Source organism: Haliotis rubra, unplaced genomic scaffold (assembly GCF_003918875.1).
Source record: "Haliotis rubra isolate DU_JTF1 unplaced genomic scaffold, ASM391887v1 Scf886, whole genome shotgun sequence".
NCBI classification, from domain to species: Eukaryota; Metazoa; Mollusca; class Gastropoda; order Lepetellida; family Haliotidae; genus Haliotis; species Haliotis rubra.
The window spans coordinates 349,400-363,765 of record NW_025767619.1 but is presented as its reverse complement, the minus strand read 5'-3'; the positions used below and the strand labels follow the sequence as shown (position 1 = coordinate 363,765).

Genomic DNA, 14,366 nt, shown 5'->3' with positions numbered 1-14,366 from the left:
TCAACAATATTTTACATTAGCTTGAGATAGATTAACAGAATCAAGGCCTCAATAGTGCTTTCTTAACATATTAACTTCACTTGCTAGACGGTTTGGGCAGACTTGCGGATTCCTATATTTGATGCATTAGTGACAAAAAATATGTGAAACGGCGATCGACGGAAAACACAGTTTAAAATGTTACAGGAAAATAAGGTTGAAATATGCATTGCCAACTAGGCTGATGTTATGGATCTACCTCTGCTCATGACACCATCATTGCAGACTCCTTCGTTTGGCAGCTCCTCCCCTGAATGACTGTCCGAAGCTGGTTGATAAAATAAAGCCAAAGATATAAAAACTTACAAAAAACATGCTACATTCACTGTAACAGCATGGGGCCGGCAAACTGTGGAAGAGATCAGTTTTCATTTTAGGATGAGTTTGTTCAAATTTGTTGTTTTTTGTTCTGTGCTTTGAGTTTTTTTATGATTCAGCCATGATGAAACTATATATATATATTGCAATTAAATGCCCTACCGCGTCTTTTATCGATCATGGCAGTGTAGACATGTGATACGTGGATAGTAGGTTGAATCTTGTCCACAGTAGAAGTCTCCAGATGTTGGTCAGGATGCACATGATCACGAAGGAACTTCATATGACAATGTTCCAAGACGAGGGATGGGTTGAGAGTGAATAAAGCACACGCACATGCATCGTAGATGGAAGGATGAGCAAAGCCTGCTATGTCTCCCTTTGTGAAAAACGTACCCGAGAAATGTCTGATTGATTTTGCTAATTTTGTTCGTGACGAAATATGTACAACATCTTTAATCAATGTAAACATGCTTTCCAGGTCCTTGTTGCGAGATGGCATCTCCACTTCTCTTAAGTTCAGTTTGTCTTTACACAGAAACATCAGGATGAGAGCACCTGACTTATCATTCATTTGGCGGAGAATTGTTTCCAGTTCTTCTCTCAGATAGTAGAAAGGCTCATAGAAAAACTTTTCACGATGCTTGCGAAAATTTGGAAAAGCAAAAAAGAGATTGCATGTTTGAGGAAAGCCTAAGACAGATTGTTCAAAGTCACAAATCGCTTCGACATCGAGGTTCTGAAGTTCACCTGATTTTGATGATTTACAATGGTTGTTAAATATTTCCTTCTTTTCCTCGTGTGAGTACTGACAAGACAACAGGGTAAGATCAATGTAAGACAAACCACTAAAAAATGTACCCCCAAACTGCGATATTTCACCTTTTTTTGTGTTTGCAGTTAATATTGCATAAACTTCCCTTTTATCTCCAGTTCTGGTTTCACACGCTTTCAGCACTTGTTCCAGTTCACTTAAAATATTTTCAACCTTTTGTTTGTCCCTTGCTAAATCGACCGTTTTGAAGATGTCATGAAATATGAAACAAACTTTTTCCTCTCCAGCTAAACAGCCAAGCAGATTGATTTTGCAAACATCAGTAACAAAAAATACTTTGAAGCCTCTGTCGTTATACTGTTTCCCTAACATTAGAGCAATGGCGGTCTTTCCTCCCCCAGCAGTTCCGCTCATCGTCACATGTTTGTGTCTCTCCAGCTCCGTCTTCACTCTATTGTAGATACCAGTTTTCTTAAAAACGGATTCTGTCTGCTTCATCTCTTGTTGCAATAAATCTGAAACAGATGACATGGCAAAGCAGTTTACAGTAGTTAAGTAAGAAAATACAGTAAAACCACTGAGAACCACGCCACAGAGGGAATTGGCTCAGAGTAACAGCTCAGAAAGAAATATTAAAAGAAGAAGCATCTCAGTCGGAAATGACCGGTTTCCACGGCAACCTATCGCAATCATCACTACTTGGCGATTGAAAGAGATTTGCTTTTGAATTTGCGCAACTGGCGTTCTTCATTAATATGGGCCTCTACTAGAACGACTATGTTAATGTGCCAGTCCATGAAAATCTGCTCAAAGGGAACCATCTCACTAGTTGGTGAATGAAAGAAGTTTTGCCTTGCCTTTGTGCAACTGGCGTTCTTTGTTGATATGGGCTCCAATTAAAACGTCTGTGGTAATGTGCTAATTATTAGTGTTTGTTTTGTATAGTCTATATCACCCAGTATGTTATAATATTAGTCAGTTATTTATATAGTGCACGTGCCTGTTTCCAGTCCATGAAAGACATGTTTTAGGAAATCAGCTCTGTCAAAGTGCGTTTTCAAGATAGACTTAAAGTCTGATAGTTGCTGAATAAATCTGTGGTTGTCTGGAAGGTAACTTCAAAGTACTGGTTCTGTCATTATGAATATTGAATATTCATAATGGAGAGTAAACGATGTGCATATATGTTGTTAAGGAAAGCCATTGCATTGTTTTAATATATTCTTGGACGTGTGCTAAAGGTACATTAGTCCAATAGTTCTAATCATCTGTATCTACCTTCATGCATTATTCCAGCTCGAGGAGGAGTCGTCTCCCTTGCTTCAGCTCCTTCTGGTTATGGAAACATTTCATACATGTACGTTTATATTCTTTCAGTACATAGATTCAGCATATAAATGTCATTGAATATAATTATGTAGTGAAAACAGGAGGTAAATGGTCCATAAAACATTCATGATGCATTTGATTAAAGGTCACATGCAACCAAAAAATCAAACATAATTAAAACACAATTATCACTTATTCATGACATATAATATACATTGCTGGTTATGAAAAAATATATAAACAACATTATAAGCGTACAATCGCAAATCAAAAGTGCAATATTGTGTACTTCGGTTTACTTTCCAATAAACGAAGCAGCCGGCATACCGAACCCAGTCAGAGCGGGTGGATGTGCACTCAAGTGTAACGGCTGGTTCATTTGCAGATGCCCTCACGGGTCATTGTGTGTGTGTATATAGAGATGTTGGGTTTGTAAATACATGCTCATTTTTTGTGTAAAACATTTTGCAATCAACAGACATCATAACATGTCATGTGTTCAAGTATCACACCTGCCTGTCTGTGTAATTACATCATGCGACAGAGACCGAACTCGGGCCATAAATCCAATGCATTTTGTTTGTGGTGTATAGCCTGATTGGTGTTAAGTTCAAATTGCATGTGGTCAGTGATAGCAGCTGTGTATTGAATATTGTCATTAGCAGACAGGCAGGCAGACACATAGGTGTCAATAAAACAATACATTGAGTTTTGTCTGTGAGAACGACATATCTATATCACAGTTAGAAATTCTGTCAACGCTAAATAATGACATTGCTTTTAAGTATTGAACTGAGAAAGTGACTCGGTAAGAAGAACGTATGGTGAAATAGACAAATGAAATAATATAAACAGTTAATTTATTGTCATAACATATAAAAAGCTCGGTCCTGTGAGATATCAACACAACATTAGAAAAATGGCTCACACCAAAGCCTTCACCGAGTATTCACCGGACAACCCGCTTCCAAGCTGCGCAAACCTATTTCACTGTGCATATGCTATGAGCGCCGCCCAGATGTTGAAACCCGTTTTCCCCAGAAAAGTCTGGGGAAATTTAGTGAAACGTTTGAACTCCGATTTCGCGCGTTTTTTTACATTGCGTTATTTTTCAACTTTATAAGTTGAATTTGCATTTTTGACGATTTGTTTCGCTAAGTCCATACAGAAATGTATCGGAATCTGCAGAGTTGTGTTTTACGTTGCATGTGACCTTTAAAGTAAAATTCATGATTCATGTTTTACCCGTGACACTTAATCTTCTCCTTTGAATGAAATGCACAGATCGTGTTAACTGTTATTTGATTTTGTTGGTCAATGAAAAAAATAGTATCCTCTCTGCTAAAATCTCATCTTATTGTTGAATCGATTTATGTAGTGTTATGAATTCATGGAAAGAAGTAACGAACAGAAAGTAATGTGAAATGAAGTATATGCCTGGACATGATTTCTATTCAACGTGATTTCTTTGGTTTATTTCATTATTAAGCTTCATTCAGAAGGCGATTATGAAGTTACCTTCATCCGTATGTCCAGGGGATAACAGTGGCTTCCTGTTGAATGAAGCACCTGGGGATTAAGAAGTAGACTTTATGAGATTGGGTTTGTTTTCATGTCTTGAACATTTAAATAGTCACAGCTAGATGAGGGAGATACAACACATTGATGCAGGTCCACGATTGTGAAGGAATGCTGGCATTATGCTGACAAATGTGGAGATGACCCCACGAACCTGAAAATGCACGGAATTTGGCAGTGTTTAGTATTCTTTAAAATCACCCACTTTCTTTCATTATTGTTTGCAATATTACATCATGAGGTATGACTACAGATACTAGGCCGGTAAATAGACCACGTGTGGAGACGTTAACATCAGGAACGAACACCATGATAGGGACATTGATATTCTACACCAAACCACGAAAGCGGTAGTAAAATATACTCATGCTACTCCACTGAATAGATGAAAATGTGAAACACCGAGGGTAAAGGAATTGTATTGTAGAACCGAGACAGTCTTTACTTACTTTACATGCTGAACAAAATGCCACAGCATCGGTGCTAACCGGGTTGTTTGCGTTTTTGTTTCATATTTTGTTTGTTTGTTGTTTGGCGATTCCCCCAGCAATATTCCACCTATATGGCGTCGAATGGAAACTTGATCAGAAAATACAGTGATCAACAGTATGAGCATCGATTTACGCAACTGGGATACGATGACATGAGTGATCCAAGTCAGCCAGCCATTTTTGTGCTGGAAAGGTTCCAAGAAAACGCGAAATACTCACCCGCATATTGTGCACTGCAACAAAGAAAAAAACCTATAAATAATAAAATGATATATATTCCAGACATGTGAACATAGTCCCTACTGTAGGCTCAAACTCCTGAGATTACTATGGTGCTAACATTCCATAACCTCCATCCATCCATCTCTTCATGTTCACGACAGTGTCAGATACGTTCATTCCAAGAATCCTTAACCTATGTATGTTTGCACATCACAAACAGGTCATGTATCACAACATGTAATTACAAATGTGAAAATAAAGCGATAAAATATTACCTGTTTTTCCGTCTGCGCCATCTGCAAAAATAATAACACACATACTTATTGAATTTGTCATTGCAGTTATAATACTTTTAATGCTGACATGTATACATATTCCAAACATATGAACAGAAGCCCTATATTAAACTATACATACATTCCCTCGTTCTTTCATTCATTCATTTAGTATTTAGTGAACGATTTTGAGATTATGAAATTGGTTTTTGCCGACATTATTTGACTAATGCTAAAGAATATTTTCATCAAGCGCTCCTCGACATGTTAAAAGTTCCACCGTTTTTCAATGTATGAATTATATAACGGAACCATACTATGCAGAATGAATGAATGATTAAAAGTGAGAAAAACGCAGTGATTAAACCATAAAAAGTAAATCACAGACACTGGTTGCTTCATGATCGTGGACAAGGATTACTGTAGTGTCTCTTGCATAATAGAAACACTTCTGTGTGCGTGAGAGGTAAATAGAGAGAGGAAGAGAGAGTGTGTGTTTGTGTGATAGCATGCATTTGTGTGTGATAGCATGCATTTATGTGCGATAGCATGCATGTGTGTGTGCGGTTACAATAAGTGCAATAAGGGTGACAGAGTAGCATTGATGCTGATACTCCCTTCTGACAATTAAACACATGCCTTGCACAGTTCCATTACAACTAAAGGGGGGGAACTCCTGTGTCTTAACATCAATGAAACTAGTTTGAAATATATGTAGAAATATAACCGAGCAGAGATCCCTTTTGCTGATTAGTGCAACATTGCCATGCTTGTGAAACCTCTCCTGATACCTCACTAGTTCTGGAAGACATCCACTGACAACAGAGCCAACATCTCCTGATTAAGGATGCTGACAGGGCAATAGCGGTTGAGGAAGATGTGCTCTTGCAGCAACATAATGGATACAAGAAGTGTGGCGTTCAACACCAAACAGTATCCCTGTTACACTTCAGACATGAACAACGAACCCATGACACCTCTAATGTTGACGTTGTGGCAGCTATTGAGAAACCTATCCAACAGCCGAGCCCACACCTCAACGAAACCAGTTAAAATCGTTCTAACCCTGTTGGCAAAGATGTCCCAATGTGGAAGGTGATTATGTTGAAAGATAATATGTTGTGTTTTTATGTCATGTGTTGTATTTTTTTCTATGTGAGGGACAAAGCTGCTATCATCTGTCGTAGTTCACATTCACATGTGTTAATGTTAATACTATGTCAACACCAGCTCTTGAGTCACAATTTGCCCTTTTTTTAATAAGCTACATGTGACTTTTTCCCAAATGTTGTTTGATTAATTGTTATCATTCAAGGTCGTAAAAAAGCCTAAAAACATACACATTACATCAGACATTAGTGTTGTAACGATGTTTGAAGCAACATTTTTACATGAAGCATATGACTGACTGAGTTTGGTTTTACACCGCTTTTAGCAATATTCCAGCAACATCACAGCGGGGGACACCAGAAATGGGCTTCACACAATGTACCCATGTGGGAATTCGAACCCGGGTCTTCGGCGTGACGAGCCAATGCTTTAACCACTAGGCTATCCCACCGCCCTGAAGCATATGAACTTACAATAGGACCACGACGACTGTGACGACTGTGGTGACTACAGCTACAACCAGGAAGACAGGAACCAGTATGGCAGCCAGATTGTCTGCTTCTTCCTTGATGTTGCTAACTACAGGAGTCAAAGACAACATTTATCACAACATTCGCTAGTGTTTTTACTACACTCACCAGCATCTTCGACTACATCCACAGGCGTTTTAATTACATTCACGTATTTTACTAAATCCACTAGCGTTTCTGACTACATCCGTTTTTGACTACATCCGCTAATGATTTGACTACACTAGCCAGCGATTTTGACTACATCCGTTTAGTGACTACATCCGCCAAAGTTTTTGACTACATCCGTTTAGTGACTGCATCCGCCAAAGTTTTTGACTACATCCGTTTTGTGACTACATCCGCCAAAGTTTTTGACTACATCCGTTCAGTGACTACATCTGCCAAAGTTTTTGACTACATCCGTTCAGTGACTACATCCGCCAAAGTTTTTGACTACATCCGTTTAGTGACTACATCCGCCAAAGTTTTTGACTACATCCGTTCAGTGACTACATCCGCCAAAGTTTTTGACTACCTTTGCCAGCAATAAGGTTTCTCTTCGCTTGACATACATTTAAGGAATATTCAGGAATATTTATCATAGTGTATCAGAATTAGACCTGTTTTATCCTACCTTACCAATACAACATTAAAGCATCAAACTACTTATAACATTTTGTTACTACATTCCTTATTATTCCAGTATACATGTTTAAAATGTGATACTATATATGTCAAAATGAAAATATGTTCCTATCATTCAACCTATATTGCTCTGAATTCGGTGTGTTGACCTGTGCCAACCATAGTGGTGATAGAGATGACTGAAATATGTACAGTGTAACTACATCTAACTAACTCACTCACTCACTAACCGAAGGTTACAGACACTGCTTCAATGTGGCCTTGCAAATATACATTCTCACCGCCAAAGGTCACTGATACATTTGTAAAACATGCTTATATGGTACAGAAAAAATTGACAAAAGATCTGTTGTATTCTGGTATCCATATTTTTTTTCTACAGATTATACATTAACCACATACATCTAGATTATCCATTATATCTCCGTACCGTTAGTGATGTTACAGAACTCTCCAGTATAAGTCCCACGGCAGCCAAGTACACAGACTCCAGTTGTTTGGTTGCATCTTTCCTCCACACAGTTGCTGCTGCAGGGATGTTCACACGTATCTCCGTACCAGCCACGACCACACTCTGGACAAAGAAATTCGATGCCTTGATGAATAAATCAGGTATGTATTTCAGGAACTAAAATTTCATGACATCTAAGTAACTGAAAATCTATAATATAAAATAAAAACATATTTTTAAAATAATATGGATAGGAATTTTGTTTCAAATGGACACCATGGTGTTCATTTAAGCTGGTGACTGAATATCAAGGTGATGTACAATACCTCGGCGATATGTCAGTATTTAACCAGCTCAGATTAGGATGCGAGACAGGTTATGCACACATTGATGCTTTCGCGCAAAGAACTTTTTTTCTTTCTATTTCCATTCCTCAATTTGCTACACTTGTCTGTATGCATACAAAATATACATATATGCATAAGCGCCTACATGTGCATAGATACATTTTCACACACACACACACACACACATACATACATACACACACAGATAAACATATATACAAGACGCAATGTATATTGTTTGCTGCTAACCATATAAGTGTTTGTTAGATTGAAAACAAAACTGAATGGACATGGATTATCTCCCTTTCACTGCCTTCCGTAGTTTGTAAACTGGCCATACACTGCATTTCTCTTTCACTGAAGATTGTTCTCTCCTGTCTTTGGCAACGAAAACATTTTTTTTATGCTACAGTTATCGTGTGGACACTGAGTCATCAAAAATGACTTTTGCCTATCTATTTGGACGTTTAACTTCAAGCATTACCACAGCATCTCTGTCATGAATGTATATTGAGCAACATCCTTTTATTCACCAATACAAGGATCCATGATGTAGCTGTCCAAGTTAAAGTGTTGACCACGAAACGGAAAAGGATCCCGGTAATAATATTTTGAAAACAAAAATTCACGTGGTCATTATTATCGTGCTGTAAACATTTACTTCAAATCTTTAACCATCAATATATTTGTTTCATCTTAGTGTATAGCAACACAGTTTCATTTCCTGAATCGCGTTTCTTGATGGGTTTTTTGTTGTTTTTAAATTTGATGATAAATAGGGAAACAATCTTTGTCTTTCCGTGACATTTCGTTTCGGTAACGTACATTTTATATAGACAGTTGAGATATTAATACATTTGTGCACCAGATATGTATGAGAACTTTACCCAAACAATGGATCTCAGTTTTATGTCATGAAGAAAAGCGAATAATTACGGAAATATAAGAAATGGAAAGTGAAATAATTAAGCCACACATATTAGTCAGTATTACGTTTCATATCTGTCAATAACGAATAATGTGAACATTTTACTAACTTATGTCTTCGAATATGTTGCCCAAATTGTAATCTGGAATTCCTTCACATATGTCACTTAACTCTTTTTATATATATGAAATGTATATTTTACTTTAAAAAATGTTTTCGTAGGTCAAGTTTCGATTTGCTTTTAGCAGAAATTTGTTATGAACGTGAAAAGGCGTTTATCGCTTCTATTTCAATCAACTGATGACATTGCCTTTTGTGAGGGTGTTCAGACTACACCACTGTGAATCATAAAGTTAACATATAGAACTTTAATCATGGAAGACTATATACAAGACACAGATCTTCTGTTTTTCCACAGAAAGAACAACTTTAGACATGCAGACAAAATACCATGTGGGTTATTCAAACTCGCGATTTCCATTCATTGACTTTGGTTGAAATTTGTCACTAAACGTGGTGAGCCCATGAGTCACACCTCTAACCTCTGAGACACAATGTCAGTAGAGAGATGATAGGGAAATGTTAGTGTTCTTCATTAGTTGTTGACATTTGTCACTAAACGTGGTGAGCCCATGAGTCACACCTCTAACCTCTGAGACACAATGTCAGTAGAGAGATGATAGAGAAATGTTAGTGTTCTTCATTAGTTGTTGACATTTGTCACTAAACGTGGTGAGCCCATGAGTCACACCTCTAACCTCTGAGACACAATGTCAGTAGAGAGATGATAGGGAAATGTTAGTGTTCTTCATTAGTTGTTGACATTTGTCACTAAACGTGGTGAGCCCATGAGTCACACCTCTAACCTCTGAGACACAATGTCAGTAGAGAGATGATAGGGAAATGTTAGTGTTCTTCATTAGTTGTTGACATTTGTCACTAAACGTGGTGAGCCCATGAGTCACACCTCTAACCTCTGAGACACAATGTCAGTAGAGATGATAGGGAAATGTTAGTGTTCTTCATTAGTTGTTGACATTTGTCACTAAACATGGTGAGCCCATGAGTCACACCTCTAACCTCTGAGACACAATGTCAGTAGAGAGATGATAGGGAAATGTTAGTGTTCTTCATTAGTTGTTGACATTTGTCACTAAACGTGGTGAGCCCATGAGTCACACCTCTAACCTCTAAGACACAATGTCAGTAGAGAGATCATAGGGAAATGTTAGTGTTCTTCATTAGTTGTTGACATTTGTCACTAAACGTGGTGAGCCCATGAGTCACACCTCTAACCTCTAAGACACAATGTCAGTAGAGAGATCATAGGGAAATGTTAGTGTTCTTCATTAGTTGTTGACATTTGTCACTAAACGTGGTGAGCCCATGAGTCACACCTCTAACCTCTGAGACACAATGTCAGTAGAGAGATGATAGAGAAATGTTAGTGTTCTTCATTAGTTGTTGACATTTGTCACTAAACGTGGTGAGCCCATGAGTCACACCTCTAACCTCTGAGACACAATGTCAGTAGAGAGATGATAGAGAAATGTTAGTGTTCTTCATTAGTTGTTGACATTTGTCACTAAACGTGGTGAGCCCATGAGTCACACCTCTAACCTCTGAGACACAATGTCAGTAGAGAGATGATAGGGAAATGTTAGTGTTCTTCATTAGTTGTTGACAAGACATCGACGTTCCCATGGGCAAAACACGCGCTCCCACTCATGCTACTCTCGCATTTTGTTATCTTTAAAGTTGAATTTGTAAACTTGCATGAAAGTTTCAGAAAAAGGATTCACATTAAGCTTCATGTGACATGATGTGAAAACTTTCAATAGTGGTCAAATAGGTAAATCGCTTTCATTGATTTAGCCATCTTAACAGGAGAACATGTTAATGTATATACATAAAGAATCCGAGTAAGACTCTATGGCCAGAGGGACGAGGAACACTCTCAAGCAGTCAAATCCCAGCTGTCCAGCCCATAAAGTATTCATATTGCTCAGTACTGATCACCTCAGATCAAAAGCATTCAAGGTCACATGAAAGCTTTGGCTGCAGTTATGGTTCATTTGTGGTAGACAATTGATGACATCAGCTAGACATACTATGGTAGACAATTGATGACATCAGCTAGGCATACTATGGTAGACAATTGACGACATCAGCAAGGAGCTAGGCATACTATGGTAGACAATTGATGACATCAGCAAGGAGCTAGGCATACTATGGTAGACAATTGATGACATCAGCAAGGAGCTAGGCATACTATGGTAGACAATTGATGACATCAGCAAGGAGCTAGGCATACTATGGTAGACAATTGATGACATCAGCAAGGAGCTAGGCATACTATGGTAGACAATTGATGACATCAGCAAGGAGCTAGGCATACTATGGTAGACAATTGATGACATCAGCAAGGGGGCTAGGCATACTATGGTAGACAATTGATGACATCAGCAAGGAGCTAGGTATACTATGGTAGACGAGTGATGACATTAGCAAGGGGCTAGGCTTACCATGGCAGACAATTGATGTCATTAGCATGGGGCTAGGCATACTATGGTAGACAATTGATGACATTAGCATGGGGCTAGGCTTACTATGGTAGACAATTGATGACATTAGCAAGGGGCTAGGCTTACTAGGTTTGTTTTTTTATAATTCAAGAAATGAAAACTAACTTTAGAAATGATGATGAAGATTGTAGAATATGTGCCACGTGTGTATCGTTGAGAACTAGACTTTGTGTGTTTCACCTAAAGTATGGGTGTATAAGAACATAAAATGCAATATCAACGCTAAAACAGATTTTAAGGGGTTTTAGTACAACTATATGACCATGAGCAACTGAGATTATGTTCTTATGAAATGCTCGCCAAACCAATACAACCCTATGGTGTACACTTCATTTTGGATCAATGAATTTATGTTTTCTCCCAAAGTTTGACAAATCGTTTTTCTGAATCTGTTTCGAAATACTGATTAAAGTGAAGTTGAAACATGTTCCGCCCATGAATGTTTTGTGCGAACACCTGGTATTGTATTTAATAGGTATTCATAAATACATGATGATGTTGTCTGAATGTTTTGTGCGAACACCTGGTATTGTATTTAATAGGTATTCATGAATACATGATGATGTTGTCTGAATGTTTTGTGCGAACACCTGGTATTGTATTTAATAGGTATTCATGAATACATGATGATGTTGTCTGAATGTTTTGTGCGAACACCTGGTATTGTATTTAATAGGTATTCATGAATACATGATGATGTTGTCTGAATGTTTTGTGCGAACACCTGGTATTGTATTTAATAGGTATTCATAAATACATGATGATGTTGTCTGAATGTCGGAGGGCTTTTATCTACCTTGGTATGGACGGGGTTTATTGTATATTAACACATTTTATAACAGTCGTCAGTTATTGATGGAGCCTTAGAAATCTTTGAAAGTTAAATCACATCAGTGTGTCCATTTTCAGCTTCACGCGTCAATGAAAATCAGAGTCGATTGTACAATTGTGACAATATCGTGAGTATATATTTGTTTCAGCAGTATTACAGAAACAACAGAATTTATATTAAGGGCAACAGCTATCTAAAATGAACTTTGTAGTTCCGGTTATCAAAATAATGCTGTTACCAAGAAAAAACGGCATAGATGGTGAAAATTAATGTTTAATAATTTCTTTAACTAATATTAAACTATATCAAACCTCGTGTACCGTTACAAAAATCTCCAATGTTGGTTCCATTGCAGCCAAGTGTGCAGTGCCCAGTTTGCAGGTTACAGGTCTTGTTGAGACAGTTGGTGCTGCAGGATTGGTCACACAGATCACCATGCCAACCACGCCGGCATCCCGCAGAACACTTCCCCGTGTCTCTGTTACAGTGCTGAAGATTACTTAGTGGAACTAGGGCACAGTTCACAGGACAAGTCAAGTTACAGTTCTCGCCATATGTCCCCCACTCACATTGTCTGTCTCCTGAGATGCCAAATACTGAAATAATAGATAGCATGAATACAGACTGCCATGGCATCTACGAAATTAACCACTGACAAGGTAAACTGCAGGCTTTTAATTGCAAATATCGATGATGATTATTCCAACTACCGTGTTGTCTGGTCCGATTCAATTATATACCCCTGATATACTGACAGAATGTTGCTGATGTAGGCTTTAAACCAGAAAAACAACAAAACCCTCTCGACATCAATCTGCTGTTTTACCCAACAAGATAGTAAAAGACACTTGATTGTTTAGTAGTTTTACCAGTAAAGCTCATATCAACTATCTTTAGTTCCCCATTTACCATTAGCTTAACTCAGTGTACAACTATAACTAACTCCTCATGTGTGGAGAGCACTTGATTCTTGACAGGTGATACTCACAGAAGGTCGGCACTAGAACCGCAAGGACTTTCAACATTGTTGAAGTTGACCACCTGCAACAGTCGGAATGCCAATTCACCAATATATATACATAGTGACGTCATAGCTTAGCAACGCCGTTATACACAGAGTATAGCAACGTCATTCCCATGATGATCACAATGACAATGTGAAACAGGTTAGAATTGAAGAAATTATATCAGGATCTTCAGACTTTTGTCTTTTGTGTGTGTATACACACAAACACACACACACTCACACGCTTTAAAGTACCTTCTTAATAAAGTCATAACCACTTTATTTTTTTGACAAACTTATGGAAAGCAACTTGTAAGTATTGTTTCCGAACTTCTAAAATGCCTCTCAAAGAAGTTGTAACTTTGTACATGCTAACAGGAACATCATCTTCCGTATAACTTCCAGAGGGTCCAATTAGCCAAACTACATAACTCAACGTTCGACATACATGTTATCTGATACGGTAAAATAGAAATACGTCCAGTCGTTACCCACTTGTCTCGCTTTTGCATGTGTTTGTGATGCTGCCATTGGTGTGGCAGGATACGCTCACATCTTCACCACGTCTGACGTCATCTCTATGTGTTGACGATTCAAGATAAAGTCAGAACCGTACTATGCTGTGACCAGCGATAAAGTCAGAACCGTACTATGCTTTTACTAGAGATATGTTTATGTTGCTATTTTATCAATCACATTTCGACATGCAATCTCATGTAGAGTACACTCACATTTACTGTTGAAAAGACTTGTTGGTAAATAGCTGAAAACAAATCATTGCATTATAACAACAAATATTCGGAAACACAGGATGAGCTGGTCAAAGATGTTTGGGTTCAGTATCAGTAAGAAAATATGTTCCGTCTCCTGAGGAACATGAATACAAAACAGAAAACGTTACTCACAACAGTGTTAAGGTCAAG

General features: G+C 38.0%; 1 protein-coding gene across 4 annotated transcripts in view; it reads right to left on the bottom strand.

Annotated features, from left to right (window-relative positions):
* LOC124263493 overlaps positions 1–14,366 on the bottom strand; it is a 35,520-nt gene that overhangs the window by 2,000 nt on the left and 19,154 nt on the right. Inside the window, exons 2-11 of one of the 4 annotated variants that reach the window (XM_046698149.1) lie at positions 13,426–13,478; positions 12,758–13,033; positions 7,725–7,868; positions 6,611–6,719; positions 5,028–5,048; positions 4,750–4,763; positions 3,980–4,030; positions 2,411–2,464; positions 520–1,647; positions 239–307 (exon numbers count right to left, since the gene is read on the bottom strand). In XM_046698149.1, the coding sequence (XP_046554105.1) occupies positions 239–307; positions 520–1,647; positions 2,411–2,464; positions 3,980–4,030; positions 4,750–4,763; positions 5,028–5,048; positions 6,611–6,719; positions 7,725–7,868; positions 12,758–13,033; positions 13,426–13,462 (1,903 nt within the window). In that variant the 5' untranslated portion in view covers positions 13,463–13,478. Of the gene's footprint in view, positions 1–238; positions 308–519; positions 1,648–2,410; positions 2,465–3,979; positions 4,031–4,749; positions 4,764–5,027; positions 5,049–6,610; positions 6,720–7,724; positions 7,869–12,748; positions 13,034–13,425; positions 13,479–14,366 lie in introns of all 4 variants that reach the window. The other 3 variants (XM_046698147.1, XM_046698148.1, XM_046698150.1) reach the window with 3 other exon arrangements.